This window comes from Argentina anserina, chromosome 3 (genome assembly GCF_933775445.1).
Source record: "Argentina anserina chromosome 3, drPotAnse1.1, whole genome shotgun sequence".
NCBI lineage: Eukaryota > Viridiplantae > Streptophyta > Magnoliopsida > Rosales > Rosaceae > Argentina > Argentina anserina.
In genome coordinates, this window is record NC_065874.1 from 4,332,285 (window position 1) to 4,346,477 (window position 14,193).

General features: G+C 38.5%; 2 protein-coding genes across 2 annotated transcripts; one reads left to right on the plus strand and one right to left on the minus strand.

Annotated features, from left to right (window-relative positions):
* Positions 1–415: 415 nt before the first annotated feature.
* LOC126788498 (probable beta-D-xylosidase 5) lies at positions 416–3,639 on the minus strand. Its single transcript, XM_050514494.1, has 7 exons — positions 3,184–3,639; positions 2,557–2,862; positions 2,274–2,443; positions 2,076–2,176; positions 1,654–1,995; positions 1,127–1,540; positions 416–1,023 (listed from the first exon to the last, which is right to left on the minus strand). The coding sequence occupies exons 1-7, from the start codon at positions 3,637–3,639 to the stop codon at positions 416–418; spliced, it is 2,397 nt and encodes a 798-aa protein (XP_050370451.1).
* An 8,710-nt stretch (positions 3,640–12,349) lies between these two features.
* On the plus strand, positions 12,350–14,138 carry LOC126788476 (uncharacterized). The gene is made up of 5 exons (XM_050514472.1): positions 12,350–12,493; positions 12,576–12,800; positions 12,910–13,020; positions 13,166–13,229; positions 13,785–14,138. The coding sequence occupies exons 1-4, from the start codon at positions 12,350–12,352 to the stop codon at positions 13,226–13,228; spliced, it is 543 nt and encodes a 180-aa protein (XP_050370429.1). The 3' UTR covers position 13,229; positions 13,785–14,138.
* The last annotated feature ends 55 nt before the right edge of the window (positions 14,139–14,193 follow it).

Sequence of the window (14,193 nt, forward strand, 5' to 3'; positions counted from 1 at the left end):
ATAAGCCAATTTTATCTTATTGTCTATGGTAATAGAGAAGTACTAACACTTGGATGTGAACCCTCCAATCCCAAACGAAAATCGTTCTGAATATAAACATGATAAGCATTCTGAGATCAGTAAAGACACCCTTTTAGTTGTAAATAACTCTATGTTAAAACTCAACAGGGATATCTGATATATATAGGTGATTTTAAGTGATTAGTTAGCATTTTCATGAAAACTGGTTGCTGGATACTTTGGTAAGAAATGTTCCATACTAACAAAAAGAAAAATAACTAATTTATTGATCAATTGGCCTAAACTGTGTATAATTGATAATGAAAGAGGAAAACAAATACTACAGGCCTACTAGCTGATTCTTCCTACACCAATAACTGATAACCAAAAACTACCAATTTCAAATTATCAGTTTCTACAAAAGGTTGAGTTGGAGAGGGAATGTAACCACATCGTCTCCGAGCGAAATGGTGTGTCTTCCTGATGGTAATAGATTATAAGCTGTGTAATCAACAATTCCTAAGCTCTTGTAAACACTGAAAATAAACTTGACCTTCTCACTCATTCCAGCTTTCACAAAAACCCTCTTAAACCCAATAACCTGCTTAGCATGTGTAGAGGCAATGCCACTTGGGGGTTTTGAGTAAACCATAATTACTTCACTTCCATCCCTTCTGCCCACATTTTGTAATTCAACCTCAAATTCGAAATCATATTGGCAATCCAAGTCATCAATAAGGACTGAAGGGCAGGGTGGCCTTCGTTTCCCTTCCTTGTACTCCAAGTCACGGCAGTGTTGAGACTTCTCTAACTTTATATCTAGAGATCTCTTTGCAGATAGTATAGTGTAGTTGAATTGGGTGTAGCTAAGACCATATCCAAATGGGTACACTGTGGAGCCATTATAGAACTTGTATGTACGACCAGGATATCCTAAGCTATCAACTGGCCTCAAGGGCATGGAAGTTAATGGCAACATATCTACATAATCAGCTGGGAACCATGTAAGAGGTAATCTTCCACCTGCAAGATAATAAACAACAACAAAAAATTGTTATGGATACATTAGTTTGTGACATCATTTTAGGTCTCTTAAGGTGAATCCACAAGCATTGTTGATACTTACCAGGATTGTAATGTCCAAAAACAACATCTGCAATAGCATGGCCACCTTGTTCACCAGGGTATCCAGCCCATAAAATAGCTTCGATGTTATCATTGTTCTTGGCAAAGCTGATATCAACACCCCCTGCAGACATTATCACTAGAATTGCTGGACCTTTGGATACTTGAGCAACTTGATTGATGAATTGAGTTTGGTACCCTGGAAGAAGAAGATCAGTCCTATCCAAGCTCTCGGCCTCAATTGATAAGTCTAATCCAACAAAAATTATGGTCACATCAGCTTCCTTTGCAGCTTGCATGGCTGGGAATATCAGGCTCTCATTTACACATTTAACACCATCACATCCCATTTCATACCTCACTTTTCCGTACGTTGAAAATGCATCAAGAGGTGAGACGAACTTACAAGGAATACCTAATTAAATACACAATAAAAGAGTATAGTCCATTAGAGCTAATAAACAGTTCCTGATGTTGGAACATGTTTTAACAAGATTAAGAAAAAAAAACATGATTATCTTCAAATACCTGCATAGTTTCCAATCATAGCAGTAGTAGCATTGGCATGAGGCCCGACGAGAGCTAATTTCTTGATCTTGTACGAGTTGAGAGGCAAAGTTTCGTTGGCATTCTTTAGTAAGACAATTCCTTCTTTGGCTGCTTCCATTGCCAATTCGATGTGTTCTTGGGAGCACACATCCTTCTTGCCAAGGGAATTGTAAATAGGGTTTCCATCAAAGAACCCTAGTCTCATAAGTACCACATAAAGCTGCCTTAGAGACCTGTCTATTTCTTGGACCTTTACCTTTCCTTGTTTCACGGCAGTTTCAGTAAAATTAGGGTAGTAGTCTCCACAATCCAAATCCAACCCTATGTAATGTACATATATTTTAGTTAATCAAACTCAGATATGTTAATCAAAACAAGAATGAGTTTTGTCAAGGACTAACCTGCTTTTAATGCTTGTGCAGAAGCTTCTACTCCGGTGTCACCAAGCCATTTGTGGCCATTCACCATTACTTCTAAAGAATCACAGTCTGAAACAATATATCTGCCAACAGCAAAAATTTCAGATGCCTATCGAATTATAGGTCGCAGAGAATTATTTTTGGGGTTACAAGTATAACTAAAGTAGCTAGAAATCCCACCCATGAAGGTTCCAATTTCCTCTAATGGTATCTTTCAAGAGCTTTGGATCAGCACAAGTTGGTATACCATTAACCTTGTTGTAGGAGCACATTACACTGCTAACATCACCATCTTTAACACACATCTCAAATGGTTTAAGGAAAGTCTCCGACATATCTTGCTCCGTCACCTTTAGATAATAAAAATCAAAAACAAAGATTAGGAATTTCAGCGATATGTAACATACAGAAATACAAACACCTAATGTAGCAACTCATAGAGTCATAGGTTTAAGTAACTCACTTGGGCATCAAAATGGTAACGATCCACACCAAGCCAGTTATCGACATCATAGGCCGCATAGAGCTTGCAGCACGAGGAGACCTTAAGAGGCCTAGAGTTCAAGTCTGTAAAATTCTCTGTACCAGCAACATCCTGCAAGCCTCGGACATAGTTTATAGCATAAGCTCCAACAACATAAGGATCTTCTCCTGGTGTTTCTGTGGCTCTTCCCCACCTTGGATCCCTCACTACATTGATATTTGGACTCCAATATGTCAACCCACCCCTTCCTAGGTTGTACATGGCTCTTGCTTCCGTTGAAACAACCTAAATAGAAAGAATTTTCAGATAAGTCACATCATAAACATGAAAACATAATGTTGGAGCCTACAAATGATCTAGTAGAAATGAATTCATCGATCTAATGACTGATACAGGTCACTGTTATGCAAAGCCATGCATTAGTTTGCAGTAGTTTCGTAGCCATAATAATTCATTTCCGTCTACGCCACTGGTATAATAACATGTTACATATAAATATATACATGTATATGTCCGATAGTTTTTTATGTTCAGTACACATCTTCTCCAGCCAGAAACACAGAAGAAAAGTAATTAGCACAGACATGATGGGATTTCATGTAATACCTGACCAATCTCCTTCCACAAGGACTCGTTGAACGCCGCAGCGGTGAGAATGACAGGAGGGAAGCTTGTTGCACCGGGAATGACATCATCAAAATAAGTCCCCGGACCGACGTTGGAAACACCGTGGAGTGCCTCAGACCACCACTCGTAATTAGGCAAACCAAGTCTAGGCACCCCGACTGCTTTGTTTCCGAGCTGCTTCACTTTCTCTGCCAATGTCATCCTGTCCACCAAGTCCTTGGCCCTTGCATCGTATGTCAATTTTAAGTTGCAGAAGCCAAGGACTGACATATCCAATCCGAGTTTGGAGTACCTCGAAGGATCACAGACGATAGTGAAGTTGCTGGCTCCACTGGTGGAGACATTTCTAGAGTCGAGAAGTTTTCTTCCGGCATTGGTAGAAACGAAAAAGGATGCAATGGAAAAATAAACGAGCAAAGTGACAATGCTACGCATGGTTGATCCTTTCTCAAGCTAGGTGATTTATGGGAACATCAAGCTACACACATATATAGTAGTTTAGTACTGAGATACAGTTTTATCGACTTAATTATCAGATAAATTGGTTTCAACAAACTCATTCAGATAATCAGATACGTTAGATTTGAGTTTTAGTTATAGATAAAATTTTCTTCAGAAGAGATATATAGCCAATTAATAACCAAGTACTGTACAAATGGGAAACAATGTTCTCTATCTATTACGAACGTACGCGTAGCCAGTCAGTTGATCGATCTCTAAGTGAAGAGTTTGATATTTGAAAAACAATTGAATATAGTTATATACTAGCTAGTGAGAGGGTCCTAGTGAGTGTAGTACATAAAATGTACGTGTACAAGACGATATTGTTAGTTACAAACATTTCTGGTATACATATTATTGAATCTTTCATTATGAAAAGATAGACTATACAGAGTTTGATTTCTGAAGAGATGCCTAACGAATTCAAATATAATGCATGATCGAAGGAATTTCAGGATATATGTTCAAGTTATTCAGTATATCAATCTGTATACGTACTGGATCAATCAAATAGAATAGCTAAGCAAATCACTTAAAACTTGATTAGCAAACAAGCGAAATGAGAAATTTTCCCCCATATGCATACAATTTTCTCTTTCGTCGATCTTCACATGCATTAGGGTTTCTTCAAACCATATAAGCAAACTAGGTTACTGATCTTAATAAGAGGATAAACACAGACCAAACTAAAGTACACACTGAATCATAATTTACCACAAACAATTGGGTACGTGCAGAAAAAAATAGTCTCACACATGCATAATATAACCCAACACGTAATCTCACATTACCATGCAATCTTATCAACATAAAGCACAAAGGTTTCACATTGTAAGTTTTGAAAGGAACTGAACAATTTGCCAGACATAAGATCACGGTTGTACAGAGATCTACACTCTTCTACACTGCAGTGCTCATCGGACAGTCGGTTACAAGTTACAACAGCTCCACCAGCGGGCTCTTTCAATTGATCGATGGCCAGTGCTAACTATTGTGTTTTTCACTTTTTTGGGACACGATTCATGTACGAGCAATCGAGCATGCAAATGAAGGGTGTTCAACTGTTCATCCACCTAGGAATAAATCAAACACTTACCTGTTGGTGCTTCTATTCCAAGCAATCTTATAGACAATCCCAAATTAATGGGGATGACTGGCTGAGAATAATGTAAGACTTGTGGTTGCCAGAGCATGGACTATGGACATAACTGATGTAATGAATCATTCTAATTTCTAAAGAAAACATATAACTGTCCATCAAAACCGGCCGATTCTGTTGATGTGGAATTCATGTTTACATATACGCAAATTGAACGTGTTATTATCTAAGTTTTTTTTTCCCACTCTTAATGTCTTGAGGCTTCGTTGGTACAAGTGTTTTTTTTCCTTCTTTTTCAGAACAAGCATAGCAGTAATTAAACTGTAAACTAACCCCCACATTACCTTGCAAAGTTACTTCTACATATTAAGCTTCAGCAGTTCGCTTACTAGAAATAAGATACCGATCGTATATATGGGGACTAGGGGTGGACACTGGTAAGTACGGTTTGGTATTGGACAAAACTCATGACCCAATTCAAATTTTACGGTTTGGTTTTTTCATTTTAGAGACTGTGACCCACAACCCGACTCTACCCGTACGATTCGTTTTTTTTTACTCGTATATAAAATACGTAATATTATACATTAATTTCAAAGTACAAAATTTAACATAAAAATGAAAACCAAAAGGTCTAATTAATTATTTCGTACCTTGAGTCTAACATCTCCGCAGTCTATATTTAGCTCAAGAACAAAATACTCAACTACATTAAAATCAGATATTGAGGAGCAAAAATGTTTGCACTCTCTATGGGTTTAGGTAAATGAACCTCGCTAAGCCCTTTGTGTAGGTCGTCTGGTCTATCTAAACCTTCTTTCATGTCTCATGTGAGCCGTTATTGATACTGATTCGATGAGAATATGAAACATTAATAAAATCATATATTAGAGAATTCAAATTTAAGAGTTACGATACAAAGAGAGGCGACATGAAATGGAGAGAAGAGAGAAGAGTTATGTGGATTGGTATTGCGGAATGAAGTGAACTATTAATATAGCGCTACACTAAGGAATGGAGATTTAGAAATAGAGAAGACCATAAGTGTTTTTGTCTAAGATATAAGAGAGGCCGCAAGATTGATTAAGTCAATTAGGTTTATGTTGGATGTAGTTTTACTCTTTTTTTTAAATAATAAAAGTAAAAATATACCAAAACGTTGACGTTGACCGTTGATTTCGTGTTATTTGGGTCGGTTCGGTTTCGTTCGGTTTATGAGAGACTAAACCCAAAACTCAACCCGAACATAATCGGTTGGGTTCCATTTTTTTATTTTCGGTTCAGTTTTTTTTAATTTTTAATTTTTTCGGATTCAGTTTGAGTTCGGATATATTTTTTTTTTTTCAGTTTTCGGTCTGCGTGTCAACCCCTAATGGGGACTATATATGGTGCTCACCGGATGTCTGAGTAAAACGTCTTGCTCGCTTACATCTCCGTCGCCATTTCATCGGAAAATCACGCATTTCTACAAACTACTTGACCACCACTGCAAACTCTAGCATTTTTTTTTCAGGATCAGGCACAATAATCCGCGTCCAGGCATTCAACTTATTAAGTGTTCATCCACCAAGGATCATATCACACATTCACCAATTGTTTGCAGTTTGTGAATCTATTAACAAAACTAATAACATAGTGTCATTGATGAGGATAATTAACAAAACCAAAATACAAGCTGTGAGAGCATGTAAATTGAATAACACCAATTCATATATAGATGTCGCTAAAGAAAAATATATAAGACGTAAATAATATTAAAGGGTCCAAACTTTAGCTATTTTTACAATTCCCCAAAATCTACAGAATTTGCAAAAGTACCCATGTCGGTTCGGACCCTCTCTATAAATACACGAAGACGAATCAGACCAGCTTTCAAAGAGTATCGGCTAAAAGTTTGAAAGCTTTTTAGGTATGTCTTCTTCCCTCTCTCACTCTTTCTCTCTTCCCATTAATGCCTTTACATGTTTTAGCTTGTCTTTCAATTCTCTGTTTATCTCTAAATTTGGTTTCAACTCTCAACAGTTGTGTTTGCCCTATTTCTTGTAATGCTTCGTTTCAATGCTCTTGTCTTGTTTTCTTTCTTCATCAACACAAACCCTTTATGGAGTTCAATGTAGAAATGATCTTGTTTAGAAGCTCAAAGATTATAGTGTCAGTTTTAAGGAAAGTAGAGTGCTTTTTTAGTTGGATTTTGAGTTCTTGATGTGTTGTTGCAGAGGGGTTGCAACATGGGTGATGATGATGAAGGGTATGAGGAGGATGGTAGGGGTTGTCGTTTTCTTGGGTTTATGTTTGGTAATGTGGATGACTTGGGTGATATTGATGTTGATTACCTTGATGAGAATGCAAAGGAGAATTTGGCTGCGCTTTCGGAGAAGCTTGGTCCTGCTCTTAAAGATATGGACCTGGCGGTCAAGTTAGCACAGACGTTGAGTGATGATGTGGAGCAAGATTATGGTGAGAAGGCTGAGAATGCAGTGGATTATTTTGACATTGATGAGGATTTTGAGGGTCCAGAGACTGAAGGTGCTGCTGAGGAGGATCATCTGTTTCCGAGAGACAAATGCTAATGTTTTCGGTGGATAAAATTCGAGAAATGGAAAATGTGGTGGTTGAAAATTATGATGAGGAGAGTGAACAAGAGGAGGAACATGAGGTGGTTGAACACAATAGACTTCCCTCACCGCTGCCAGTTCTATGCGTGGAAAATGGAGTGGTGATCCTAGGGTTTTCACTTTTCAGAAATCTTTGGCACTCATGTAAAGGAGGTAGTTGAAAGAAATCGTAGAGTATCTTTTCGCGAGAGTAGGCATAAATCTGTGGATGTTTCGCATATTGTTGAAGAGGATGAAGAGGTGCTCCTCAAAGGAACTGGTGAAGAATTTACAGCTTTAAAACCTGATGATGGAGTGAAACATGATATCTCAGAAATGAATGATGATGTTGAATTTGCGAAAACTCATATTCAGAAAGAGGCTACCTCATTTTCTCTGTTGGATGGGCCAGGAATAGGCAGACACCTTTTTGCTGAACCAATGAAAGAAGATTAACATGTGGATCTTTATGAGGAAAGGCAATCATCCCTTTGTCCTACATTGTACCCTCTTGATCTGAAAGTCTGGGAAGATGGAATTATATGGGACAAGTCTCCTGTAATGAGTGACAATGCTGTTGAGAGTTGTGAAATTTCAGAACCTGAAGGTGCATTGGTTGATAAAGAAACGATAACTGAATCTGATAGTGGGTCTCAAAATATTCGGTTAGAGTCCAAGAAACAGTTTGATGAGAAAAGGCATGACATTATGCTATGTAGCTGCTGTAGCTTGTTGGAGACTTTTGGCTCAAGAAATTCAGTGGGACCTTTTTTAGGAAGCATATTTGTAATAACCCGATTTTTCGGGACGAGTCATTATACTTTTCCTAAGTTATAAGTTTTCGAAAATTTTAAAGTGTGTTCGTTTCTTTTATAAACGTCGGAAATCGACAACGAAAACGTAATCGGAACGTTTAATTCGAAAAACGTTACGTTTCCGAAAGTATTTATCGACTTTTATTTCCGTCGCTCGGTTGCGGAAACTTTCTTCACGAAAGTTGTAGAGCTCGTCGATACGAGTTCGGGAGTATGTGACATGTTCGAATCGGACGTCGGAGGTAAAAGTTATTAACGTCGGAAGTTAGTTCCGATTTTTGAAACGAGTATAAATAGAAACTTTTCAGATTAGAGTTTCCATTATTGGAAACCCTTCTCTCTCTCCTTCTCCCCGCCGCTCTCTCCCTTTCTCTCTTCTCTCTTCTCTCTTCTCTCTTCCCTCTTCCCTCTCTCGGCTTCCTTCCTCTCCCTCTCGACCCCGAGCACTCTCCCTCTCTCGGTTCTCACCTTCTCTTTCTCCCTCTCGACCCCAAGCACTCTCCCTCTCCCTCTCCCCGAGACTCTCCCTCTCACCCGAAACTCACTCATCTCCATCGGCTTCACCACCGATCTCCCCCCTTAGGGAGACGTGGCCCTCACCGCCGGTCTAGGAGGCGTCGCACCTCCCCGCACAAGCGACCCCGAGGTCGACTCCCTCTCTCTCGCCGCACCGGAGCTCCACCAAGACGTTGACTTTTCCTCCGCCTTATCCAAGCCATCTCCGGTGGTTTTAAAGCACGAATGAGGTGAGGTTTAGCATGAATAGGTTGTTGTGATGCTTGTTGTACGATTTGTGGTTGTTTGGTTGCGATTTGGAAGAGTTTGGAGGAAGAGGAGTTACCGCCGCCTAGAGGCGGCGCGTGTGGAGGTATGGGGTGGCGTAGGGGCTGCCTAGGACCGTAGGAAGATAGAGGAGGAGGAGGGGGAGAGGTTGGGCACGGCGGTGGCGTCACACGCTCCTTGGTTGGCGTCGGCGCGTGGGCCCCACGCGCGGCCGGCCGGAGGTGGCGCGTGTGCCACACGCGCCGCCGTGTGAGGCGGTGTGAGCAGTGTTGACAGAAGGGTATTTTGGTAATTTACTGTGTACGGTAAATGTAAATGTAAATTTTATTTACGTATGGTAAATGTAATTAAATGTTACCTACGGTAAATGTAATTTATAAATTACTTTCAGTAAATGTAAAAAGTAATTTGTAAAAAGGTAAATTAGTAAATTTTATTTACTGAGATTATATTTACCTTTAAACAGTACGTATATGTATATAAATACGTATATAATATTTATACGTACATAAATACGTATATAATATTTATACGTACATAAATACGTATATAATATTTATACGTACAGAAATACGTATATAGTACTTATACGTACAGAAATACGTATATAGTACTTATACGTACAGAAATACGTACTAATCATGTATTTGTACAGTAACCGTGAATAGTAACTGTGAACAGTAACTTCGTATAAACCAAAATTGCTGAACAGTAACCGTTTATTACTGTTTTGGCATTTAAAGGTTTAGGAAATGTTTCTAAATTCCTTTCTTATCTTTTCAAGGTGATCTATAAAGCGAGGAAAGGAAATTATCTTCGGAAATTGTAGGATTCACGCTCAAGTCAATAAGGTGAGTAAGATCTCACTGAATTACGAATCTACCCTCGTGGTGATTCAACATTTTGCAAGTGTGTTTATTAAATGAATTACAACATGTATATAATTTAGTGGACTACATATATACAGTATAATGGTAATAAGTACATATATATATATAGTTCATTAAATTACGTACTGTTATTAATTCATTAAAAATAGTCATTTCAGTGACAGAAAAATTGGGCATGTGTATGTGATTCAAATGGTACGATATGATGTGAGATTATTGTACGTAATTTTCAGGTATTTATGAAATATGACATGTATAGGATATAGAGGACTATGTATATATAGTATAAATGGTAAACAAATACGAATATATATAGTTCGCTATATAATATACTGTTATGATTTTTATTGTGGTGATATTGTGAAAGTTTTAAAACGTACAATATGATGAGTGATTATTGTACATGATTTTATCACGGAGAATGTGAAATATTGTGATTTGTCTTCGGACGTGATGTGTGGTACAATATGATGTGAGATTATTGTACATGTGCGGCAAGTCGAAACCTAGCCTTTGGCCGGGCGAAAGTTACGATACAGTTAGAGCTCTAGTCTGTCTGCCATAGTACTGCATGGGAGGTAACGGGTGGTTATCTGCTCATGAGTACTCAGCTTGTTTTGGATATTGGGTGGCGGGTGGTTACCCAACATCAGCGGTATACTAAGTGAGGGGTAACAGATGTGTACCAGCGCTCATTAGTTACCATTTTGTGAAAGTATTAGAGTAACCAGATGGGTTGCTCGTTTTCTCATGATTTTCATTATACTGTGTTGATGTGGAGTTGTGTCTTTTATGAGACGAGAGTTATATTAATATTTTACTCATACGAGCTGTAAAGCTTACCGGGTTTGTGTTGCAATCCCGGTGCACTAATATCAATGGTGTAGGGGATACTTCCGCAGGTGCTGAGTAGTGGTGATTGAGTGACGACTCCGAAGACTTGACGTCGTTCGCATCCAGTAGTGGTGAGGCTCTAGCATGGATTGTGTGTGAGATTTGGTGTAATTTTATTGTGAGGTTGTTGTGAGGATTATACAATTCCATTTGTTATATGTTGAATTATCATTTGGGTTTGTAATAATCGGCTTGACTGAGTTATATTTTAAACTCAGAGATGATTCGCTGTGCACGTTAAATGATTTCATTTTCATTGAGATCGTTTTTGGTGTTCTAACGACTTTGAGATTTTGAGTTTTTAGGCTCGAAATTTTGGGGTCGTTATAATATTCCATCCCCAACTCTTAAGGCTAGACTCTCGATTTGAAGTGGATAACCATGATTATGGTAGAATGGAAAATGTCAATCAGAAGCTTCGTGCTATGAGGGAATTTAGCAAACGTACTTCACATAACAGAGAAATGCTGGAAGGATCATGGTTAGACCAGATAATATAGGACACAAATACGCCTATTAGGAAGCCAAAGCTTATCCTTGATCTTGAATGTGAGCGAATGCTCTTTGAGATCTTGGGTAATAAGGACGGTGAACATCTTAATCTTCTTTCAGTGGCCACTTTTGTAACTTCCCCTGTAAAGTCAAGCAATGAGGATCCTGTGCCAAGACATAGAACTCAGTTTTGTTGGCAATGAAGTTGTTTTATAAAGGGAGGGAACTCGAAGATGATAAATCTCTGGCTGCACACCATGTTCAACAGAACTCTTTGCTTTATCTGGTTCGTACAAAAGTACATTTGTTGGGAAGGTCACAAAAGCTTCCTGTTGAGGACAAATGTTTGCCTACTCCTAGAGCATTTAAGAAGAAATCTGATATTTCAGTGAAAGATGGTCATGTCTTTCTAGTAGAGTATTGTGAGGAAATACCTTAACTTCTGAGCAACATTGGTATGGGTGCAACATTGTGCACTTACTATCAGAATGACATTTCGTTGCACAATGGAAACTGTAGCTTGGAACATGTCATTACGCTAAACCCTGTTGATGACAAGAAAATGGAGTAGTAGTCATTTTTGGATTTCTATGTAGTTAACCTGCGAATATATTTAGCTCAGTTTCCCACTTGGTACTAACTAGAAACTAGAAAGTGTACATCTTAACTTTCCTAAAGAATAAAAAGTCCCAATATCATTATTTTTCATTATTGTTGTTGGGACTTCTAAATTTTTTCACTTAACTTTCATCTACATTCAATAATTAAATTTTGGGGCCATCGCAGCGACGCACCGGTTATTTTCCTAGTTATTTTTATTATTTGCTACAAAGAACAATCTTTAATACACTGAAAACATCTTTAATATACTGTAGTCTACATACATTCATGTAACGTTTTAAAAAATAATAATAATAATCTTAACATTCAGCCATGTATATTGTAGATACACGTCGTACATCGAAGACTCACTTTAAGAAGTAAATTACAAACAGGCCCATATGATAAAATTAGGCCCGTTAAGGCCTCCCCTCATTAGTTCGCTCCTTCACTCACAAACCAATTTCTCAACAGAAAATGGCGGTGAGATATCTCAAAGACTTCATAGCATCGGAGGCCTTCAAAACCGCCGGCAGAGAGCTACGCGACGGCGTCCCCCGCCTAGTTAAGTTCATCTGCTTCCTCCAAGTCACCAACGCTCACCTCCTCACCGTCGTTCTGGTAACTAAACTCCCCCCACACTCTTCTTTCTCATCTTTCACTCTCAGAGCTCCAAAACGACGCCGTTTTTGTGTGGTCGCAGACGTACGGTCCGAGCATGCTCCCGACTCTGGGCCTCGCCGCGAATTTGAGCTTGGCGGAGCGAATCTCGACGCGGTTTGAGAAGTTGAGAGTTGGGGACATCGTGCTGCTGAGATCGCCTGAGGTTCCTAGGAAGATTGTGACCAAGAGATTGGTGGCTATGGAGGGTCAGTCTGTTAGTTACGTTGTTGATCCAAAGAACAGTCATGTGTCTCAGACTGTTGTTGTATGTGTTATGAGCTCATGTTTCAGTTTTGAGTTGTGTTTTTTTTTTTTTAAACTTGAATTGTTTGGATTTGTTGGAGTGATTGTTGTGGATTTTGGTGGTGTGATAGGTTCCGAAAGGGCATGTTTGGGTGGAGGGAGATAATATCTATGATTCGACTGATTCGAGGATGTTTGGGCCTGTTCCTTATGGTCTTGTACAAGGCAGACTCTTTTGGAGGGTGAGAAAATTTGTGTCTTTTATCTTGCTCATTTCTTTGTTCTTTAAGTCTAGTTTACAATTTCAAGTTTCTAGTTTTGGTTTATTATGTTAAGACAGTTTATTTTCTTCTCAAAATATCTCATCTTTGTTTATCTTGTCATCAGTTTTGGCCACCTAAGGATTTTGGATCATTGGCACAAAGCAAAGTGAAGGATCCTGTCTCCTGAGGTACATTATTAAGCATGCACTGTTACTATGCCCTTCTGATACTGTTCTTGATTGTGTGATATGCTTGTGTAATGGAACTGGAAAGTTGGGAAAACGTTTTTTTGAATCACTGCTGTTTCTGGGGTTATCTGAAAGCCCGTTGTAGTATACTTTTATTGTATAGGAGAAGTATTTTGAGTCTGAGACTTTATGTGCATGACTACTGAAATGAAACCTGTATTCCTCAGTAGCTTATTTTTAATTTTCTCTTGATATGTTAGCACTTAGCAGTCTTTTTTTTCATTTTCACAGATATCTGTTCCTCCTGAATCTGCTGTCAATTACGTTTACCATAATATTTCTTCTCACACTCTACAAAAAGATAGTCAATATGGGTCTTGGTTTTCAAACTCTTTTTCTGTGGATTCTCTTATACATATCTTGTTAATTTTGGATCATCGCTTTCTTACCAATTCTGTGGTCGAATCTGTAGATTTCCATCAACTTATGTTGAGTTTTCCCTTAAAATTGAGGTATATGTTGGTGAACGTGTTTGACTTATCTAACATTTTACAGGATTGGCATCGAGTCTGAAGTTGAGGAACCAAGACTGGAATCATGGGATAAGAGTTCATAAATGCCAAAAATTGCTATTACCCTCAGAAAATCTGAGTCAAGCTGCTAGCAGCACTAGAAACTTGCTGAGATTACATTATATACCTGAGGCTACTTTTGCAAGAGATCGCAACTTCTTCTCCAGCCTCGAGTTAAATGGGGCCTTCACATTGATTGGTCAATGTTTGTAGATACGGCACCTAGGTGATCTATCACATGTTTATCCAAGTTTAAAGACTGGTGTATTAAACAATCACGGAATCACCCACCTATGTCAATGTTCTGAATGGCAAGTTTAGTTGGGTCTGCTCTTGATCAATTATCCTTTCAATTTAGCGATGATAAAATCATCTACTACCTAGTACCTACC